Source organism: Lithobates pipiens, unplaced genomic scaffold (assembly GCF_037356315.1).
Source record: "Lithobates pipiens isolate NorthernLeopardFrog02 unplaced genomic scaffold, aLitPip1_a1.2 Scaffold_16, whole genome shotgun sequence".
Lineage (NCBI taxonomy): Eukaryota > Metazoa > Chordata > Amphibia > Anura > Ranidae > Lithobates > Lithobates pipiens.
Genome location: NW_027507748.1, coordinates 643074669 through 643093551, shown reverse-complemented (window position 1 = coordinate 643093551; position 18883 = coordinate 643074669). Strand labels below are relative to the sequence as shown.

At 44.3% G+C, this 18883-nt stretch overlaps 1 protein-coding gene across 1 annotated transcript in view; it reads left to right on the top strand.

The window, feature by feature from the left end:
- LOC143984033 (uncharacterized) overlaps positions 1–18883 on the top strand; it is a 51658-nt gene that overhangs the window by 18095 nt on the left and 14680 nt on the right. The window contains 2 exon segments of the mRNA XM_077484308.1: positions 18100–18205; positions 18286–18392. Coding sequence (XP_077340434.1) covers positions 18100–18205; positions 18286–18392 — 213 coding nt within the window.

The following is an 18883-nucleotide window of genomic DNA, read 5'->3' as shown; positions in this document are numbered from 1 at the left end:
AGCACAAGTCAGTACACATATTGTGCTTAACCATGGACCTCCAGACTCCCTATATGCCTATAGAGCTGCTGCATTAAGTCTTTACAATGTTGAACAAAGCATTGGTCAACAGGGAGTCGGTGTCCATTTGCATATGGTCACCATTTTGTTGACAGATACTTATATAATAAGTATATTATAATAATGCTTTACATCAAGGGTATCTGTAATGTATGAGGGTAACTCAAATACCATTTTTTTTCATTAGGGCATCTAAGTATCTTCCAATTTTCTCCAGAGGACCCTTTACCGCTGAAACTATTGGCCTGCCTGGTGGGTTCATCAGGGATTTATGGTCTTTAGGAATGATGTAGATGGTAGGAGTGTTAAACTCCTTCACTTTCAGATACTCATACTCATTCCGAGACGAGAAGAGGCCGTCTTCTTGTGCAAACATAAGTTTAAAATTGAGTTCATTGGTTATAGAGGTAAAGCGGTTAGCAGGAAGTTTTTCATAGGTGGATCGGTTATTTAACTGTCTTTTTATCTCATTTTCATAGTATTCTGTTGAGAGCAATACCACATTTTCCCCCCCCCCTATCGCTTTTCTTGATCACCAGATTTGGTGCCTCCTTCAGCTCTAGTAAGGCCTGGCGTTGTTCAGGATCCAAGTTGTCTTTTCTTCCTCTTTGCCAGTAAGGTCATCTTTAACCAGATCTAAGAAGACCCCCCGACCATCTCTTTTTTCGGAAAGGGGGCATTTTTGTTGATTTTATAAGTAGGATAGATTTGTAATCATCCTTACTTTCCATTAATAAGGAGGTAAGTATATCTAGAGCTTCATCATCTTGGGATTCAGTTGGGGGGTTTTCATCTTTGTCTTGGGTAGGTCTTTGATGTAACTGTCTCAGATAGGCTTTTCGTAAAAATGAAGTGATGTCTTTATATACCTCAAACTTTCTAGCCAGAATTGCATTTATTTATCTGTGATGACCAATGCTTTGTTCAACATTGTAAAGACTTAATGCAGCAGCTCTATGGGCATATAGGGAGTCTGGAGGTCCATGGTCAAGCACAATATGTGTACTGACTTGTGCTACCAAGGTTTCCCAGAGCTCACCTCACCTAAACACATGAAAGCATTATATATTAAGTCACACTTAAAGGGGTTGTAAAGGTAAATGTTTTTTTCACCTTAATGCATTCTATCTGATCCTCTTCATCGTTCAGCCTGGCCGCTGATTGGCTGGAGTGGATGGATGGAAAGCAACACAGCCATTGGCTCACGCTGCTGTGTGGGAGCTCGCATGAACGTGAGAAGTACCTGCGGGATGAAGCCGAGACAGCTGCCGAGGGACCCCAGAAGAGCAGGTTTGGGGCCACTCTGTGCAAAATGAGCTGCACAGTGGAGGTAAGTATAACATGTTTGTTATTTAAAAAATTTTTTTTTACTTTACAACCCCTTTAACCACTTCAATACAGGGCACTTAAACACCTTCCTGCCCAGACCAATTTTGAGCTTTCAGCGCTGTCGCACTTTGAATGACAATTGCGCGGTCATTCTACACTGTACCCAAATGAAATTTTTATCATTTTTTTCCCACAAATAGACCTTTATTTTGGTGGTATTTGATCACCTCTACGGTTTTTATTTTTTGCGCTACAAATAAAAAAATACCGAAAATTTTGAAAAAAAAATGTTTTTCTTTGTTTCAGTTTCAAAACTTTGTAAATAAGTATGTTTTCTCCTTCACTGATGGGCACTGATGGGGCTACACTGATGGGCACTGATAAGGCGACACTGATGGGCACCAATGAAGTGGCACTGATGAGGTGGCATTGATGGACACTGATAGGTGGCACGGATGGGCGACACGGATGGACACTGATAGCTGGCACGGATTGGCATGGATGGGCGGCACAGATGGGCATGGATAGGCGGCACAGATGGACACGGGTGGGCACTGATAGGCGGCACAGGTGGGCACTGATAGGCGGCACAGGTGGGCACTCATAGGCGGCATTGGTGTTATACTGTACTAATGGATGCCAATCAGTTATGCCCATTGTGGGCACTGATTAGCATCCATTATGGGCACTGATTGGCATCCATTGTGCTGACTGGCATCCCTGGTGGTCTAGGGAGGATTACCTTTTTCTGGGCATCCCTGGTGGTCTGGTGGCGTCCCTGGTGGTCCAGTGTGGGCATCCTTGGGGGGGGCTGTGCTGATAATCGATCAGCACAGACCCCCCCTGTCAGAGGAGCAGCCGATCGGCTCTCCTCTACTCGCGTCTGACAGACGCGAGTGAGGAAAAGCCGATCACCGGCTCTTCCTATTTACACTGTGATCAGCCGTGATTGGACACGGCTGATCACGTGGTAAAGAGTCTCCTTTGGAGACTCTTTACCGAGATCGTAGTTGCCGGGTGTCAGACTGACACCCCGCAACAACGATCGCCGCGGTGCGCGCCCCCGGGGGCATGCAGCGGCTCATAATCCTGATCACGTCATATGACGTCCGTTCAGGATTATGAAACCACTTTGCCACCGTCAATTGTCTATAGGGCGGGCGGCAAGTGGTTAAACACTTGAGATGATTGACACGTGTGGATGACTGGGATATGGCTGAGCTCATGTGTATACGTTTTTAAGTGACAACGTTGTCAGTTTTTACCACATGCAATTGTTCATGCTTTCCTTTCAATGATAAATATTTTTTTCTACTAATTGTTCTAATAAAGTTATTTATATCGGGTTAAACCGCAGTTTGTTCCTTTTCCTTCACTGAAGGTAAGGACACCTTGGGTCCTATTCCCATGCCCCTTTTATTTTGACTACTTCTCCTGCTTTGATAAGGAACACCACCGTATTAGGTGAGCCGGTAACCTGTTACCTGAATTGACCAACAATACTGGTCATCAGGAACCCGCCCATAAACATAAAGTTCATGAGGCTAGTCGTAAGTAGAGTGCATGGGACAAAACTGTAGAAGACCATAACCCCTTCCCGCCGAGCGTACGCAGATGTGCGTACTCGGCCTCCGGGGGTTATACCGGGATGATGCCCGCACCTGCAGGCATCATCCCAGTACCGTTTTTCACAGTGGGCAATCGGCTATCCAGCCATAACAACCGATTATATATATATATATATATATATATATATATATATATATATATATATATATATATATATATATATATATATATATAATGTTTGGGGGTCCCAAGTAATTTTCTAGCAAAAAATATGGATTTTAACTTGTAAACACCAAATGCCTAAAATAGGCTTAGTCATGAAAGGGATAATAACAAAGAGGTCAGTAGTAGGTAATGCAGAGTATAGGACCACAGAACAAATACACCCCTCCATCTCTGAAATGTAGTCACAGACCCCAGATGCAGTGGCACCATAAAGGCCAGCATGACTTATATATGATTTAAAGAAGTATAACTTGGCAACATTTCCTTGCTGAGATGACACCCTGATATTTCCTATTGCCTAGAGAAGCTCCGGTACATGTTAATACATATAATCAATTCAATGCAGTAACACAGCATCAATCAGTTTAATCCACACATACTAATGGTTTTCCTTCTATCAATATAAGAACACATCTTATCTTTTATACTTTCAGTGCAATGCCCCACTGCACTGCATAACAATGGCAACGTCATTTAATTGGTGGCAATCAGCAATTCATATACTACCCTGAAACTGCCTTCACATTAGAAGTGGTCACAATCTGCATCTGTCACATCCAGAAGAATTCTTGGAGTTACTTTGCGGCTCCTCTTACCACGCTGAGAGACGGGAAGCTGTTGCCAGTGGGCAGAGCAGGAAGGTGGCCTGCAAAACGTCATCGATTGTTAGGACACCGGCGGTCCTAGCCGCAAATGACAGTGAAGATTGCGGGGAGAACTGCCCTGCTCACAGGAATCCTCATTGGGTGCAGTGTGCAAGAGCACACATTGCACCCATCCAGTATACCACAACTGAATAGAGCCCAGTGCTAAAACTTGTTATGGCACTGGGCTCTGGTTTCCGGGACTTCAGCCCAAATCCACGGGGCCCCGGGACTGAATTGTTGGGAGGTATGTTCATACACCATATCACCATATTCTGTATTCTTCCATAAGTGCTGTTATAGGATTTCCTCCATTTTGGAGGAGATTAAATAATCATATATAAAATTATTGTCGTCCAAACCCCGGTCTAACCCAAGTTTTCATTGTGTGGATCCTCGAGATATATACAGTGTAAACCCAGATATTTTGTGGCCTTAGAATTTGGGCAGTACTGTCAATGTAGAGACAGGCTCCAGGGAGGTATTACCAAAATCTGAAGAGATATATCAGGGGTCTTCAAACTATAGCCCTCCAGTTGTTCAGGAACTACAATCCCCATCATGCCTAGTTATGTCTATGAATGTCAGAGTTTTACAATGCCTATTGGAATGTGTAGTTCCACAACAGCTGGAGGGCAGTAGTTTGAGGATCCTTGAGATATATACAGTGTAGGTAAACAGAGGTGAGCCACGTGTACCGCAAGCATTAAGTATCTGTCAACAAAATGGTGACCATATGCAAACGGACACTGACTCCCTGTTGCATAAATGTGAATAAAATGAGTAAAAGGATTCAGCTCCTGTTCTCCACCTGTAGAGAACTTCTCAGATATATTTTGCCCATTCCGGGGGTTAATCTTAGAGGCCCACAGATAAGGCGACTTGTGTTTGAGGAGGTCTCTACAGGTTGAGAACAGAAGCTGAAGCCATCATTTTATTCACATTTATGCAACAGGGAGTCAGTGTCTGTGCGCAGATGGTCACCATTTTGTTGAAGTCTACTAGAGCCTGACCAGCCAATCCTGTCTGTTATGCACCACTCTGTTCACATGCTGCTCTGACTGATACAGGTTTGGGGGACGTTTGAGCAGTACTATTTTCATTGTTTTAGGCTACATTAGGTGTCTATGCTTTAAAATAATTATGCGGACTCCGATGTCGCTACATATAAATCTAAAAAATATATGGGGAACAGATCTTCCTGCTTTGTCTTTATTCAAAATTCCATATCATAAGGAGCAAAAAACTACTGTTTTCGGCACTGTTGCCCTTCTTTTTTTTTGTTTTTTTGTTCCTTATGACGTGGGATTTTGAATAAAGACAAATCAGGAAGATCTATTTTTCATCACATTTATTTTTTGGATAAACAGAAAATAAGCCTCTGATAAATATAACCAACCAAAACAAGAAACAGGAAAAAAATAATATTTTGTGTGTGTGCGTGCGTGCGCTCATAAGTTGCTCTTTATCTTCTCAAATGGTAAAGCTGCCCATTCCTCTTGCACGTTTGAGATCTCCCCAGAGTGGCTCAATGATATTGATATCAGGAGACTGAGGCTGCGTACACACGGGCGGACTGTCCGCCCAACCTTGTCCGCTGAACAGTGTTTGGGCGGACAGTCCGCTCGTGTGTGGGCTTTCAGCGGACAGTTTCAGCGGACAGTTGGACGGACAAAGTCTTTCGGAAATTCCGAAAAACTGTCCGCTGAAACTGTGTTTGAGCGAACAGTCCGCCCGTGTGTGGGCTTGTCCGCTGTACTTTCGAAATGAGCGGACTGTTCCCGCTCAGAAAGTCCGCCCATTTCGAGCGCGTGTACAGGTAGGCGGGGCCCGCGAAGGAGACGTCGCGGGCTCCGCCGCCTGGAATGGGCTTAAAGGTGAACCCCAACGCCGAAAAAAATCGGCGTGGGGGTTCCCCCAAAGTCCACACCAGACCCTTGTCCGAGCACGCTACCCGGCCGGCCAGGAAAGGGGGGCGAGCGAGCGCGCCCCCCCTCCTGAGCCGTACCAGGCCGCGTGCCCTCAACATGGGGGGGTGCCTTGGGGAAGGGGGGGCCGCGCGGCCCCCCCACCCCAAAGCACCTTGTCCCCATGTTGATGAGGACAAGGGCCTCTTCCCGACAACCCTGGCCGTTGGTTGTCGGGGTCTGCGGGCGGGGGGCTTATCGGAATCCGGGAGCCCCCTTTAAGAAGGGGGCCCCGGATACCGGCCCCCCACCCTATGTGAATGAGTATGGGGTACAATGTACCCCTACCCATTCACCTGTGAAATAAAGTACAAAAAAAAACACAACACAGGGGAAAAAATATTTTATTGCACAGCTCCGGGGGTCTTCCGTCTTCGGGGGTCTTCTCGCCGGACTCCTCCGCTATCTGTGTGTAGCTCTTTTACTAGCGGAGGAGTCCGGCTTTCTTCCTCCCCGCCGCCGGCCTCTTCTCCCGACTTCGGGGGTCTTGTCCCCCTCTTCGGTTCTTCTGCCGGGCCACCGCGCCTTCTTGTAGCTCTTTTACAGGCGGTGGCCCGGTCTTCTGTCGCCGCTGTCGTCGTCGCCGTCGTCGTCGCCGTCGTCGCCGCCGCCGCCGCCGCCTTCCGTTCTTGTTCTTGTTCTTCTTCTTGTTCTTCTTCTTCTTCTCCTGGAGATGTTGACTCGACGATCTCTCCGGCCGGAATGCCAGGGACACGCTCCGCTGCCACTTATATAGTGACAATGGGGCGGTGTCACATGGTATATGTCACATGGGTTGGTCACATGGTGACCCCGCCCCCTTACGATGTCATAGTCCCCATGTGACATCAACCCATGTGACCAACCCATGTGACATATACCATGTGACACCGCCCCATTGTCACTATATAAGTGGCAGCGGAGCGTGTCCCTGGCATTCCGGCCGGAGAGATCGTCGAGTCAACATCTCCTGGGGAAGAAGAAGAAGAACAAGAAGAAGAACAAGAACGGAAGGCGGCGGTGGCGGCGGCGACGACGACAGCGGCGACAGAAGACCGGGCCACCGCCTGTAAAAGAGCTACAAGAAGGCGCGGTGGCCCGGCAGAAGAACCGAAGAGTGGGGACAAGACCCCCGAAGTCGGGAGAAGAGGCCGGCGGCGGGGAGGAAGAAAGCCGGACTCCTCCGCTAGTAAAAGAGCTACACACAGATAGCGGAGGAGTCCGGCGAGAAGACCCCCGAAGACGGAAGACCCCCGGAGCTGTGCAATAAAATATTTTTTCCCCTGTGTTGTGTTTTTTTTTGTACTTTATTTCACAGGTGAATGGGTAGGGGTACATTGTACCCCATACTCATTCACATAGGGTGGGGGGCCGGTATCCGGGGGCCCCCTTCTTAAAGGGGGCTCCCGGATTCCGATAAGCCCCCCGCCCGCAGACCCCGACAACCAACGGCCAGGGTTGTCGGGAAGAGGCCCTTGTCCTCATCAACATGGGGACAAGGTGCTTTGGGGTGGGGGGGCCGCGCGGCCCCCCCTTCCCCAAAGCACCCCCCCATGTTGAGGGCACGCGGCCTGGTACGGCTCAGGAGGGGGGGCGCGCTCGCTCGCCCCCCTTTCCTGGCCGGCCGGGTAGCGTGCTCGGACAAGGGTCTGGTGTGGACTTTGGGGGAACCCCCACGCCGATTTTTTTCGGCGTTGGGGTTCCCCTTTAAGCCCATTCCAGGCGGCGGAGCCCGCGACGTCTCCTTCGCGGGCCCCGCCTACCTGTACACGCGCTCGAAATGGGCGGATTTGCCTCCTCCTTACGTGGGCGAGTCCGTTCATTTCAAAAGTTGAGCAAACTGTTTGCCCAACCTTGTTCGTCAAACAGTCCGCTCGTGTGTGGGCAAGTCCGCTCATGCAAATTTTGAGCGGACTGTTTGCCAAACTGTTTGACGAACAAGGTTGGGCAAACAGTCCGCGCGTGTGTACGCGGCCTGAGATGGCCACTCCAGAACCTTCACTTTATTCTGCTGTAGCCAATGACAGGTTGACTTGGCCTTGTGTTTTGGATCATTGTCATGTTGGAATGTCCAAGTATGTTAAATGCGCAGCTTCCTGGCTGATAAATGCAAATGTTCCTCCAGTATTTTTGGATAACATACTGCATTCATCTTGCCAACAATTTTGACCAAATTTCCTGTGCCTTTGTAGCTCACACATCCCTGAAACATCAGCGATCCACCTCTGTGTTTCACAGTAGGAATGGTGTACCTTTCATCATAGGCCTTGTTGACACCTCTCCAAATGTAGTGTTTATGGTTATGGCCAAAAAGATACATTTTGGTCTCATCACTCCAAATGACTTTGTGCCATAAGGTTTGAGGCTTGTCTCTGTGCTGTTTGTCATATTGTAAGTGGGATACTTTGTGGCATTTGCCTGGTAATGGCTTTCTTCTGGGGACTCGACCATGCAGCCCATCTTTCTTCAAGTGCCTCCTTTTTTGTGCATCTTGAAACAGCCACACCACGTGTTTTCAGAGAGTCCTGTATTTCACCTGAAGTTATTTGTGGGTTTTTCTTTGCATCCCAAATAATTTTCCTGTCAGTTGAGGCTGAAATTTTTAGTTGGTCTACCTGACCGTGGTTTGGTTTCAACAGAACCCCTCATTTTCCACTTTTTGATTAGAGTTTGAAAACTGCTGATTGGTATTCTGACCTTGGATAGCTTTGTATATCCCTTTCCTGTTTTATACAGTGCAACTACCTCTTTCCCGCAGATCCTTTGACAATTTTACTTTCCCCATGGTTCAGAATCCAGAAACGTCAGTGCAGCACTGGATGAAAGATGCAAGGGTCTGTCAGGAGTCCAGAAACTCATTTGATTCATTTTATACACACACACTAATTACAAGCAAACAGATCACAGGTGAGGATGCTTATAGCCATTCAAACCCCTTTGTGTCAACTTGTGTGCATGTTATCAGGCCAAAATCACCAGGGTATGTAAACTTTTGATCAGGGTCATTTGGGTAGTTTCTATTGCCATTATGATTTAAAAAGAGTTAACACAGTTGATTTTAAGGAGAAAGCAAAAATGTTCCAAAGAAATAGGTTCTTTCCAGCTTAAGCAGAGCTGCTTAAGCTGGAAAGAACCTATTTCTTTGGAACTTTTTTGCTTTCTCCTTAATGATATATTTGATTATAGTAGCTGTTTAGTTTAGCTGGATAAGTGACCCTATTTGCTTTTACTTATTCTAATCACAGTTGATTGATAATAAATGGCTTCAGCCAAACACTAACCATGAGTGAAAAAAGTTTTTGTGTTATTCATAGTCTCTGAAATATGGCCAAGAAATCATAAATTCTGCCAGGGTATGTAAACTTATGATCGTGTATGTGTGTAAAATAACCATTAAATAAACCCTGATTTTTTTTTTTTATCTTCTGAAAATTTGCACAGTCCAGCCAAAGTAGGGAAGTGCTTTAGAATGGTATTATCGAAACCTAAAGATACCCCAAATACTTACCTGGGCCTGATCTCAATCCAGCGCTGTACCCGAGAGCAGTGGACACACAGTGCCTGGCTTGGGTTAAAGCCTGCATGTGTGCCACCTTTTAGAAGGTGCTTTCCTATGGTGGCACGCAGAGGAACCCAGAGCACCGGTGGGGGGACCCAGAAGAGGAGGATTGGGGACTACTCTGGGCAAAACCATTGCATAAGAAAAAAATATGTAACTTTACAATCACTTTAAAGAGGAGCTGATCCCCCCCCCCCCCCCCCCAACAAAAAAAAAAAAAAACTTTGAAAGACAGCAGCTACAAATACTGTCAAACAACAACTTTGTGAACAATTCTCTATATTTTCCCTTTTTTTGGGGGGGAGTTTTATGGATTGTCATATAAGCACTTCAGCGGTACAACTTTGAATCTTTTTGCACAATTGTTTGATTTGCACTATTTTATGTACTAGCACTTTACCCATATTTTGCACATATAATAAGGTTCAATAAGTGTAATTGTCTATGCATTTAATATTTATTGTTATATTTATTCATTTTTTATATGCATGTATGTTTGCATTATAGCACTGAAGATATTGGAGGCTGGTGTGCAGACCCACGCTACTCTTACCACGTTATATTTTTTGCTTATTGATATTTTCAATAATTGGTGTATCAGTTGTACGTTAGTATTTCTTGTGCACATGTATCTGTGGTGCTGTTACTTTGATACAATGTCATTTAATATAAGGACACTTACCTGTCCAGGGATCCAGAGGTGTCCTCACCCGAACCGATTCTTCAGTTGGCTTCGGGTGCAGGTAACGGCAAAGCAAGTAAGGGAAACGCTAAGTAAAGCCTTGCGGCTTCACAGCCGGTTTTCTACTGCATATTTGCGAGTGGCATTAAGCCTTGTGAACGGTCCTGTAGTCTTCTGGGTCCTGTGATATGTCCTAGAAGACTGCGGGGGAAGGGGGGGAGGGGCGGTGAACTTGCAGCTGAGATCGTTGCGGTGATCCAAGCCAGAAGTGGGAGCGGATGCCTGTTATAACCATCTACCCACCCCTGCCAAAAAGTGGCAAATGTAACAGTGGGGGGGGGGGGGGGGGGTGCAAACAAGCAGAATTTTCCCTTTTAGGGTTGAGCTCCACTTTAATCGCTTCAGCCCCGGAAGATTTTACCCCCTTCCTGACTCCTGACCAGAGCAGTTTTTGCGATTCGTCACTGCATCGCTTTAACTGACAATTGCGTGGTCGTGTGTCATGGCTCCCAAAGAAAATTGGCGTCCTTTTTTTCCCCACAAATAGAGCATTCTTTTGATGGTATTTGATTACCCCTGCGGGGTTTTTTTTTTTTTTGCACTATAAACAAAAAAAGCGTCCAATTTTGAAAAACGCATTATTTTTTACATTTTGCTATAATAAATATCCCCCAAAAATATTTTTAAAAAAAATGTTTTTCCTCAGTTGAGGCCGATTATTAATCGCAATAAACATTTATTGATTGGTTTGCACAAAAGTTATGTGTTTACAAAATAGTTTGTAGATAGTTTTATGGTATTTTTATTAATATATATTTTCTTACTAGTAATGGTGGCGATCTGCTTTTCTTTCTTTTTTTTTTTTTTCTTTTTTTTTTATTGTGACTGCGACATTATGGCGGACACATCGGACATTTTTGACACATTTTTGGAACCATTGTCATTTATGCAGCAATCAGTGCTATAAAAATGCACTGATTCCTGTGTAAATGACACTGGCAGAGAAGGGGTTAACTACCAAGGGGCAGGGTAAGTGTTAAGTATGTCCTGAGGTGTGTTTCTAACTGTGGGGGGCGTAGCTATGCGTGACACATCACTGATTTCTGCTCCCGATCACAGGGAGCAGAGATCAGTGACACTGTCACTAAGGCAGAATGGTGAGATGCTTGTTTACATTAGCATCTTCCCATTCTTCCTCCCCATGAGACAATCGTGGGTATCCTTGCGGCGATTGAGTCCGCGGGACCCGCGACCCGACACAAGGAGGTCCCGGCTGGCGCGTGCCCACACGATGTCACGTGGCAAATTTAAAGGGATGTACCTGTACGCCCATTTGCCCAGCCGTGACATTCTGCCGACATACATCGGCGTGCGTCGATCGGGAACCGGTTAATGATGCCTAATGGGCAGCATAGGCTTTTGCAATGTACAAAACAATTGGTCATGCATACTGCTGTGTACTTGTTTCACTTCTATGTGTAGCAGTTCTAAAATACAGAAATGTTGTCAGGGTGTGTGTAAAATTGCCGATAGACCCACCTTACTAAATTTGATGCACACATTCTATACACTAATCACTCTTCCCGTTAGATGTAAATGGTTTATGTACTCTGTCTCTGTAGCGGAATTATCTTTATGCAAATGTAATGATAAAATTCACTAAAAACTTGTAGATGTCTGCTTTACTAATGGCGGACAGTGTACTTTTTTTTTTTTTTCTCTCTCTCTTCTAATTGTGATTATTCCCTATACAGGAAACCTGCCTCTGAATGTATAATTACAAATGCTTAGCATAATTAAATGAAAGTGTAATTGTGTAAAACATAATTGGTCTTTCAATTGCACGTATCTCCTGATGATTGAGTTCTATGATTTTGCGGAGATTTGTGAGAAGACTTGCTTGCTTATAACCATGAATTTTGACAAACTACATCATGTCGAATGTGGTTCATTGATTAACAGATGGACAGCTCTATCTCTGATGACCCATTGCTAATACAGTACTAGTAAAATGTATAGTCGGTGGCGCTGAGCGGCGTTCCATCAATCACTGAACATGACAGGTTTGTCTGTGTCACTATCAGCAGGAAAAGCTAGAATACTCTAAACTGCACCCATTTGCCAAACCAATTATTTTTTTGTATGTTTAGATTCTGGTGATTAATTAGGAAGTAGGCTGGGAGACACTTCATAAACCCTGGGGCATTATTAGCAAATCATGTATTCTTAAATTGAAAGTCAAACCTGCAGTCTTGTGTTTGCTCTGCCGCAGTCCACCCAGACTTATTAAATCTATTACACATGGGGCAGGTAGAAGTTATGCCATAGGTCCTACACGGAATGTGTAATTGGCTACATGCTCACAATTTAATGGCCCATAGGCATTGATACACCCTAAATAGATGGCAGATCACAGACTTCTAATATGGCTATTTAGGCCTCGATCAGGAGAGGATTTAAAGTGGACCTGTTATGGAGAACATCTAGAAATGTTTTGTAGGCAAGTAATACTCTAAATGTACATATCGTCTTGACTTCCTGAAAAAGAATCGGTGTACTTCCTGATATGAGTATGCCAGCTACTCCTCTGCTACAACATGGTTGGGCAATTCATTTTTCCAAGGAGCTACAGGAGAAACTGGGACTGTTGTGAAGGGCCAGACTTAAAGAAGTCATAAACACTGCTTGCTCCCTTGTACCTATGGGTAAGTTTATATTAAAATGTACCTGTAGATACAAGGAATATATCCTAAGCACCATTTAGGAGATATTCTCTATTTCTGCAGCTGTTGACATCACTGACACATGCACACTGTGCTCAGAAGGGATGGAATGCCATCCCTTCAAAGCACTGTGCCGTGGGAGTGACGTCACAGCTTGGCCATTTAGGAGGCTGAAGGCCACAAACCTGGAAGGAAGACCGGGCGAAGAGGGAAGTCTTGTCAGCGGTGACAGCGAGCCGCTGGGGGGAGCTTCGTTTGAAGTTATGTCTCATAATGTACCAATATGCAATGATATTATCTTGCAGGGGGGAAATTTGTATTTTGGCGGGAAGTTTGCTCCCTCTTAAATTCTGCTCAATATAAATTTTGGACCTTGGAAGGTCTGTAAATAAGTGAACATCTAGAAAAACAAACAAACACCTGGAGCTAGAAATAATAGGTACAACTGCTCATGAAATAGGTTTCTATTAGATAATTGGCCAGGGATTGGTAAAAACAGACAGCTGAGATGTGGTTTTACAGCCCCCTAACTGCCTATCCAACCTGTAAAATAACAGCTGGATGGGACTGTGCACATGCCACGGCCATGGCATTTTTAACTCTGGGTGCAGTTTGATAAGTGGGTGCACATGATTACGGCGAGGTAGCGCATCATTATAGGGTTAAATCGGGAGGTGAGGAGGCGATTTAACGCCTGCTCACCATCTGTCAAACACTCTCTGAAAAGCACTGGGTGGGAATAAAAGCCTGAAATGACATACAGGTGCCAGGTTCCTGGGGTTCGCAGCATGCAGGTGCTAAAAAATAGGAAAAATTTGCGCAGGTAACAGAGTGGTGGGAGAGGGTCGGGGTCAAATTAGAAAATTTGTGCATTTTGAAATTTGGTCAACCAAGCCTTCAATTTCACCTGATGTCAAGAATTTCCTTGGCTGGTAATCTTCTTTTCTTTCTGGGAATTTTCTTTTATGTGTATATGTATGTGGAGATAGAGATAGATAAAAAATGAAAGTCTCAAAGCTCTACCAAACCCCAACTTATACCTATTTGGACAGAGGTATACCGATTACCTAATAACAAAGGCAATACAAAAACAAAAATGCAATAAATTACAGTACGAATGATAATTGTGATACTGTTGTTAAAATATATATGTATATATAAAAGCAACCTACTTGGATGTATAAACCACAAAGGATATATGATAATAAAAAATATATAAAAATAATTATAATTAATTATAATAATAAGTAGAGGGAATAATGATGATAGAAAAGACGAAATGAACAAAAACGGCAAAAGTGAATGCAAGCAAAAAATAACAAAACCAAATGAAACTTAAAAAGGACGATGATCAGAAATAAAAAATAAAAACTTTATTTTTTTATTTTTTAAATAGAAGAAAAAAGTGGATGAAAAGAAAGAGATAAGGGTACAAGGAATAGGCTACTAGTCAGAAGCCACATCCACACATGAACAACTAAAGCAAGGATATGGGGTCTTGGACCAGCCCCACTCACCCCATACCCCACTGGACCTAAAGGATGAATGAAATGGCAAACCTAAAAGCACAAAAGGGTCTAGACATAGGAAAAAAGGGGGGAAGGTATTGATATGGATAAGATATTGGTATAAGCATGGGAGCACAAAGCAACTAAAACAACAACCTGAGGGTAAGGATCGAAGGATAAATCTGGGGACAATGATGGCATGCCTGTGGGACTGGGCAATCTAAAACAAGGTCTGAACATCTAATTTCACATTCAAGCCCCTTGGTGACAAAGTTTCCAGCCGATGTATCCAAAAGGTTTCTCTCCTACAGAGTCTCTGCAACCGCTGTCCAGTGTCTGCATCCTCATCCATGACCTCCCAAACCATGCAACCTCAAGCCAGAGTGGTTTTGGTTATGTTTTTCCAGAAAGTGTAGGGGTAATGAATGTTTGTCAAAGCCTTTGAGAATGTTCCTCAAACCATGTACGTAGGGTACATATTGTATGACCCACGTAAAGAAGGCCACACAGGCACAGCATAAAATAGACTACAAATTGTGATCCACAATTGATGAATTGTCAGATGGCATGGATTTGACCATCACTGTCTACAACCTCCTTTTTTCTCTGCCAGATATGACATGCTCCACAATTGGGGACCCCACACCTGAAGCTACCCTTTTGATCAAATAAGCTGCTCTACCTGTGATTGGCTGCAGTTTTCTGTGTGCGGACTCTAATTGGGGCGATAAAGCCCCTCAAGTTCCTAGGTATGCGGAAGATGAAATTTGGGCATTCTGGGATGACATTGGTCGCAAGGATCACGATGGAGGATACCCCAGTATTTCTCTATAATCTGTTTGATCGGAAATGCCTTATTAGTATACCGAGTGTTTGAAAGTAAGTTCTGAACGGCTAAAGGGACTACTTTTTCTGTCTGAGGCATCCTCATCATTCTTGGTGCGCATCACTTCTTGTTGGTGCCATTCCTTAGCGCCAACCTTAGGATACTTTTGTTTTGTATTTCTTATACGCATTTCAATGGTGGCCTGCTCATAACCCTTCTCAAGAAATGTCTTTCTCTGTACACAGTTCTGCTCTTCGTAGTCTAGTAGATGAGAACACGTCCTTTGGAGCTGGCAGAATTGTCCAAGAGGTACATTCTTGATCCATCTGTGGTGGTGATGTGGCTGCAAGCATGGAGATAGGAATTTCCTGGTGATGGCTTAAAATGTGTTTGAGAAATAATCCGACATTTATCATCCAGCATCAATTTAAGGTGCAAGAATATTAACTTCTGACTGTCTAAAACATGCGTGAACTCAATCCCAAAGGTATTGTTTTGGCAATAAGCCAGAAAGGATTCCAACTGACTGTCCCTACCAGCCCAGATGATCAAAATATCATCGATGTAATGGTCATATAGTACCAGGTCGCCCAAAGGGATTGTTGGACCAGATATGTAACTGATGGATTCTAATAAAGCTGGGAGAACCTAGCCCCGTGGCTGTGCCCTTGGTTTGTCTGTAGTATACATCCTGGAACACAGTAATTGTGTGTCAGGGTATACGCTATACTGTGCACAATGAATGAGGCCTGCCTGGAATGCAGATGGTTTTCACATGCCAGGAAGTATTGCATAGCTTCTAGTCCAAATTGGTGCTGGAAGGATGTGTATAAAGAGGCCACATCAAGTGATAGTCAACGGTATCCTGTCTGCCATCAGTATTAGGCTAGAATCTCTAGCATGTGCCCTGAGTCGTGGACATGGGAAGGGAGCTGCACTACCAGTTCCTGAAGAAAGTGGGTAATATAGCTTTCCATTGGACTGGTAATACTGTCGATACCGGATATCATTGGTCTTCCCGGAGGATTGGTGGACAGGGTAGGAACTGCTGGGATAGGGAGTTCCAAAGGATGGCAAAGGTTCTGGAGGCGACCATGGTAGAAGGTAACAAGGGAGCAGGAGGTCTTAAGAGGAGTGGAGAGAATGATTTGGGTGACATCTGCAGGTGAGGTTGTCGCTGTAGCTAGGGGCAGTGTTGAGGATGGCTTTGTACATTGTGGTTAGTACATTATTTTTAATTTTTATTTGGTGGGGTAGTGTAAACCAGTGAAGGCATTGGCAGAGAGGGGCAGCAGTCACGGGTAAGTTAGTAAGGTATATAAATCTAGAAGCAGCATTCATAATAGGCTGCAGGGAAAGGGGTAGCTTGTGAAAAGGAAGGGCAGTAAGGAGGGAGTTGCAGTAGTCAAAGCAGGATATAACCAAAGAATTGTTTTGTAGTGGTGTTAGCCAGGAAGGGGTGCATTCTGGAAATATTGTAGGGGTTAAGGATATAGCCAGTGATTGGATGTGAGGCCTGAAGGAGAGGTCAGAGTCTAGGATTAGACATAGTACCCTTGCATGTATGCAGAGACCAATGGTGGTGCTGTTGATCTCCATGGTAAAGTCATGGGGGAATGTGGGTTGGGGGAGGAGGAAATATTACAAGCTAGGTTTTAGAAAGATTGAGTATAAGGAAGTGGTGGGACATCCATACTGATAAGTGAGGAGACCAAGGGGGTGAGCTGGGGAGAGATAAATCTGGGCATCGTTGGTCTGTTTTGGAAGCCATGGGAGGTTATCAACTGGCCCAGAAAAGGTGTAGAGCAAGAATGGGTGGGAACCCAAGGACAGAGTCTTGGGGTACCCCAACAGGAAGAGGAGTGGAGGAGGTGATGTTGTATGTGATGCTGAAAGTGCAGTGAGATAGGATGCCAGGAAAGAGCAGAGTCACAGAGGCCAAAGGAGTTCTGTTTATTGAGGGAGAGTGGGTTGTCAACTGTGTCAGAGGCAGCAGAAAGGTCTAAAAGTATGAGTATGGAGTACGGTCATTGGTTTTAGCAATTAGGAGGTAGTTGATGAGTTTTTTAGTAGGGCAGTTTCAGTGGAATGTTGTGGGAGGAAGCCAGACTGTAGAGGATCGAGACGGTTGTTGTCAGTGAGATAGCAATTCTTTTGCAATATGGTTGTGGACAAGGCTTTCAAGAGGCTTGGAGGCAAATGGGAGCAGGAAGATGGGATGCAAGTTATTCAAACATGTGGAGTCCAGTGAGGGTTTTTTTAAGTATGGGGGTAACCAGTGATTGTTTGAGCAGGGAGAGAAAGGTGTTGGGTAGAGAGAGAGGTTAAAGATGTGGATTAGAGAGTTTAGGATAGAACAGGAAGGGGTTTTGTTCTAAGTCTCCATTAACGTGTAACTTATTGTGCTTTGGCTGTTGCATGACAGCACATGACAAGAGAATCCCCATTATTATTCATAGGGCCATTTACACCTACAGTATGCAACAAGCTTTTATGCAATTTTAAAAAAAAAAGTGCAGGCAGTTTTCTCTGTTTTTGGCCCTGTAGACTTCAATGGGAGTGCATGAAAAACACATGAAAATGCAGACGTACAATTGTGAACCTAGCCTTACAATGGGAAGTGTGCTAGGAGGAAACCTACAGAACTAGGAATGAAAGCATCCCGTATATTGTAGTCCCACAAAGCTGGAGAACTGGATTATGTTAGTCTCCCACTGGGTTACATTCTAGATAATCACATTGTAATATCTGCAGGGAACCCTAGAATTAATGTGTGGCAGTTATGTGCTGTATCCGAAAAAGCCGGTAAAAAGCTTTTTTTTTTTTTTTCACAAATACAAAATAAGATATCACAAAACAGTCAGGCGGGACAGAAACCCACAGGCAGAATAAGTGTATTGATCGATATTTTATTCTTTCAGAGAAAAAAAAATAAAAATAGACCTTAGTTCTTTAGTGCTATTGTAAGTTATGATTTTTTTCTTTTTTTTTGCAAAATCTAATGTTTTTCGATGCTGATTTTCAACAGGAAGTGGAACTTTTATTCTTTTGTCACATCTCAGCCTGCGATGGTCAGGGACAAATTATTTACGGCAGAAGATTCAGACTGGGTTAATCACAGTGTGGGGAATACGGTAGGTGTCTATTTTCAAGATTGATGTGCTTGTGTTAGAAGTGATTGTATTTATTAACTTAAAAAAATATGTTGTTTCAGCCTCGGGACATTTTTATTTCTAAGAATCCTCAGAGATGGTCATGATAGGAGATTCAATAAAGTACGAGATAATCCAGGAACGTTTCTGGTTTACTGGACAATACAAGGTGAGTGCTGAAAGTGAATGGCCTCTGTTTTATTTCCCATAGCGGGGTCTTCTAACTGCGGCCAGGTATTTTAACTGCAAACCAAAATCGTGGATTGGGGGTGCCACTCCAGACTCCTTATCTGTTCGGATCTGCTAAAAAGTGGCAGCTGGTGGAGAGAGCTCACCACGGCTCAATATGTAAACATGTAGGGGGAAAAGATCCCAAGTGCCGGACATCCAGCAAAGCCCAACCGTGTTTATAGTAAAAGCAGCCTGAGGTCAGGTTCAGTCCAGGCCATGCCCCTGAAGTGTTTCGCCCCAGCCATGGGGCTTAGTCATGGGGGTTGAGACTCCATGAAGCAGTGGAGAATAAATGCATCATTGGTGGATGCTGCATTGAAGGGAAACAGTGGATATCAGGTGGACAACCAGTGTGTTTAAAAATGCATGGTATATGCAGCAAGCAAAGTGGTTGTCCACTTGATATCCATTGTTTCCTTGATTACAGCA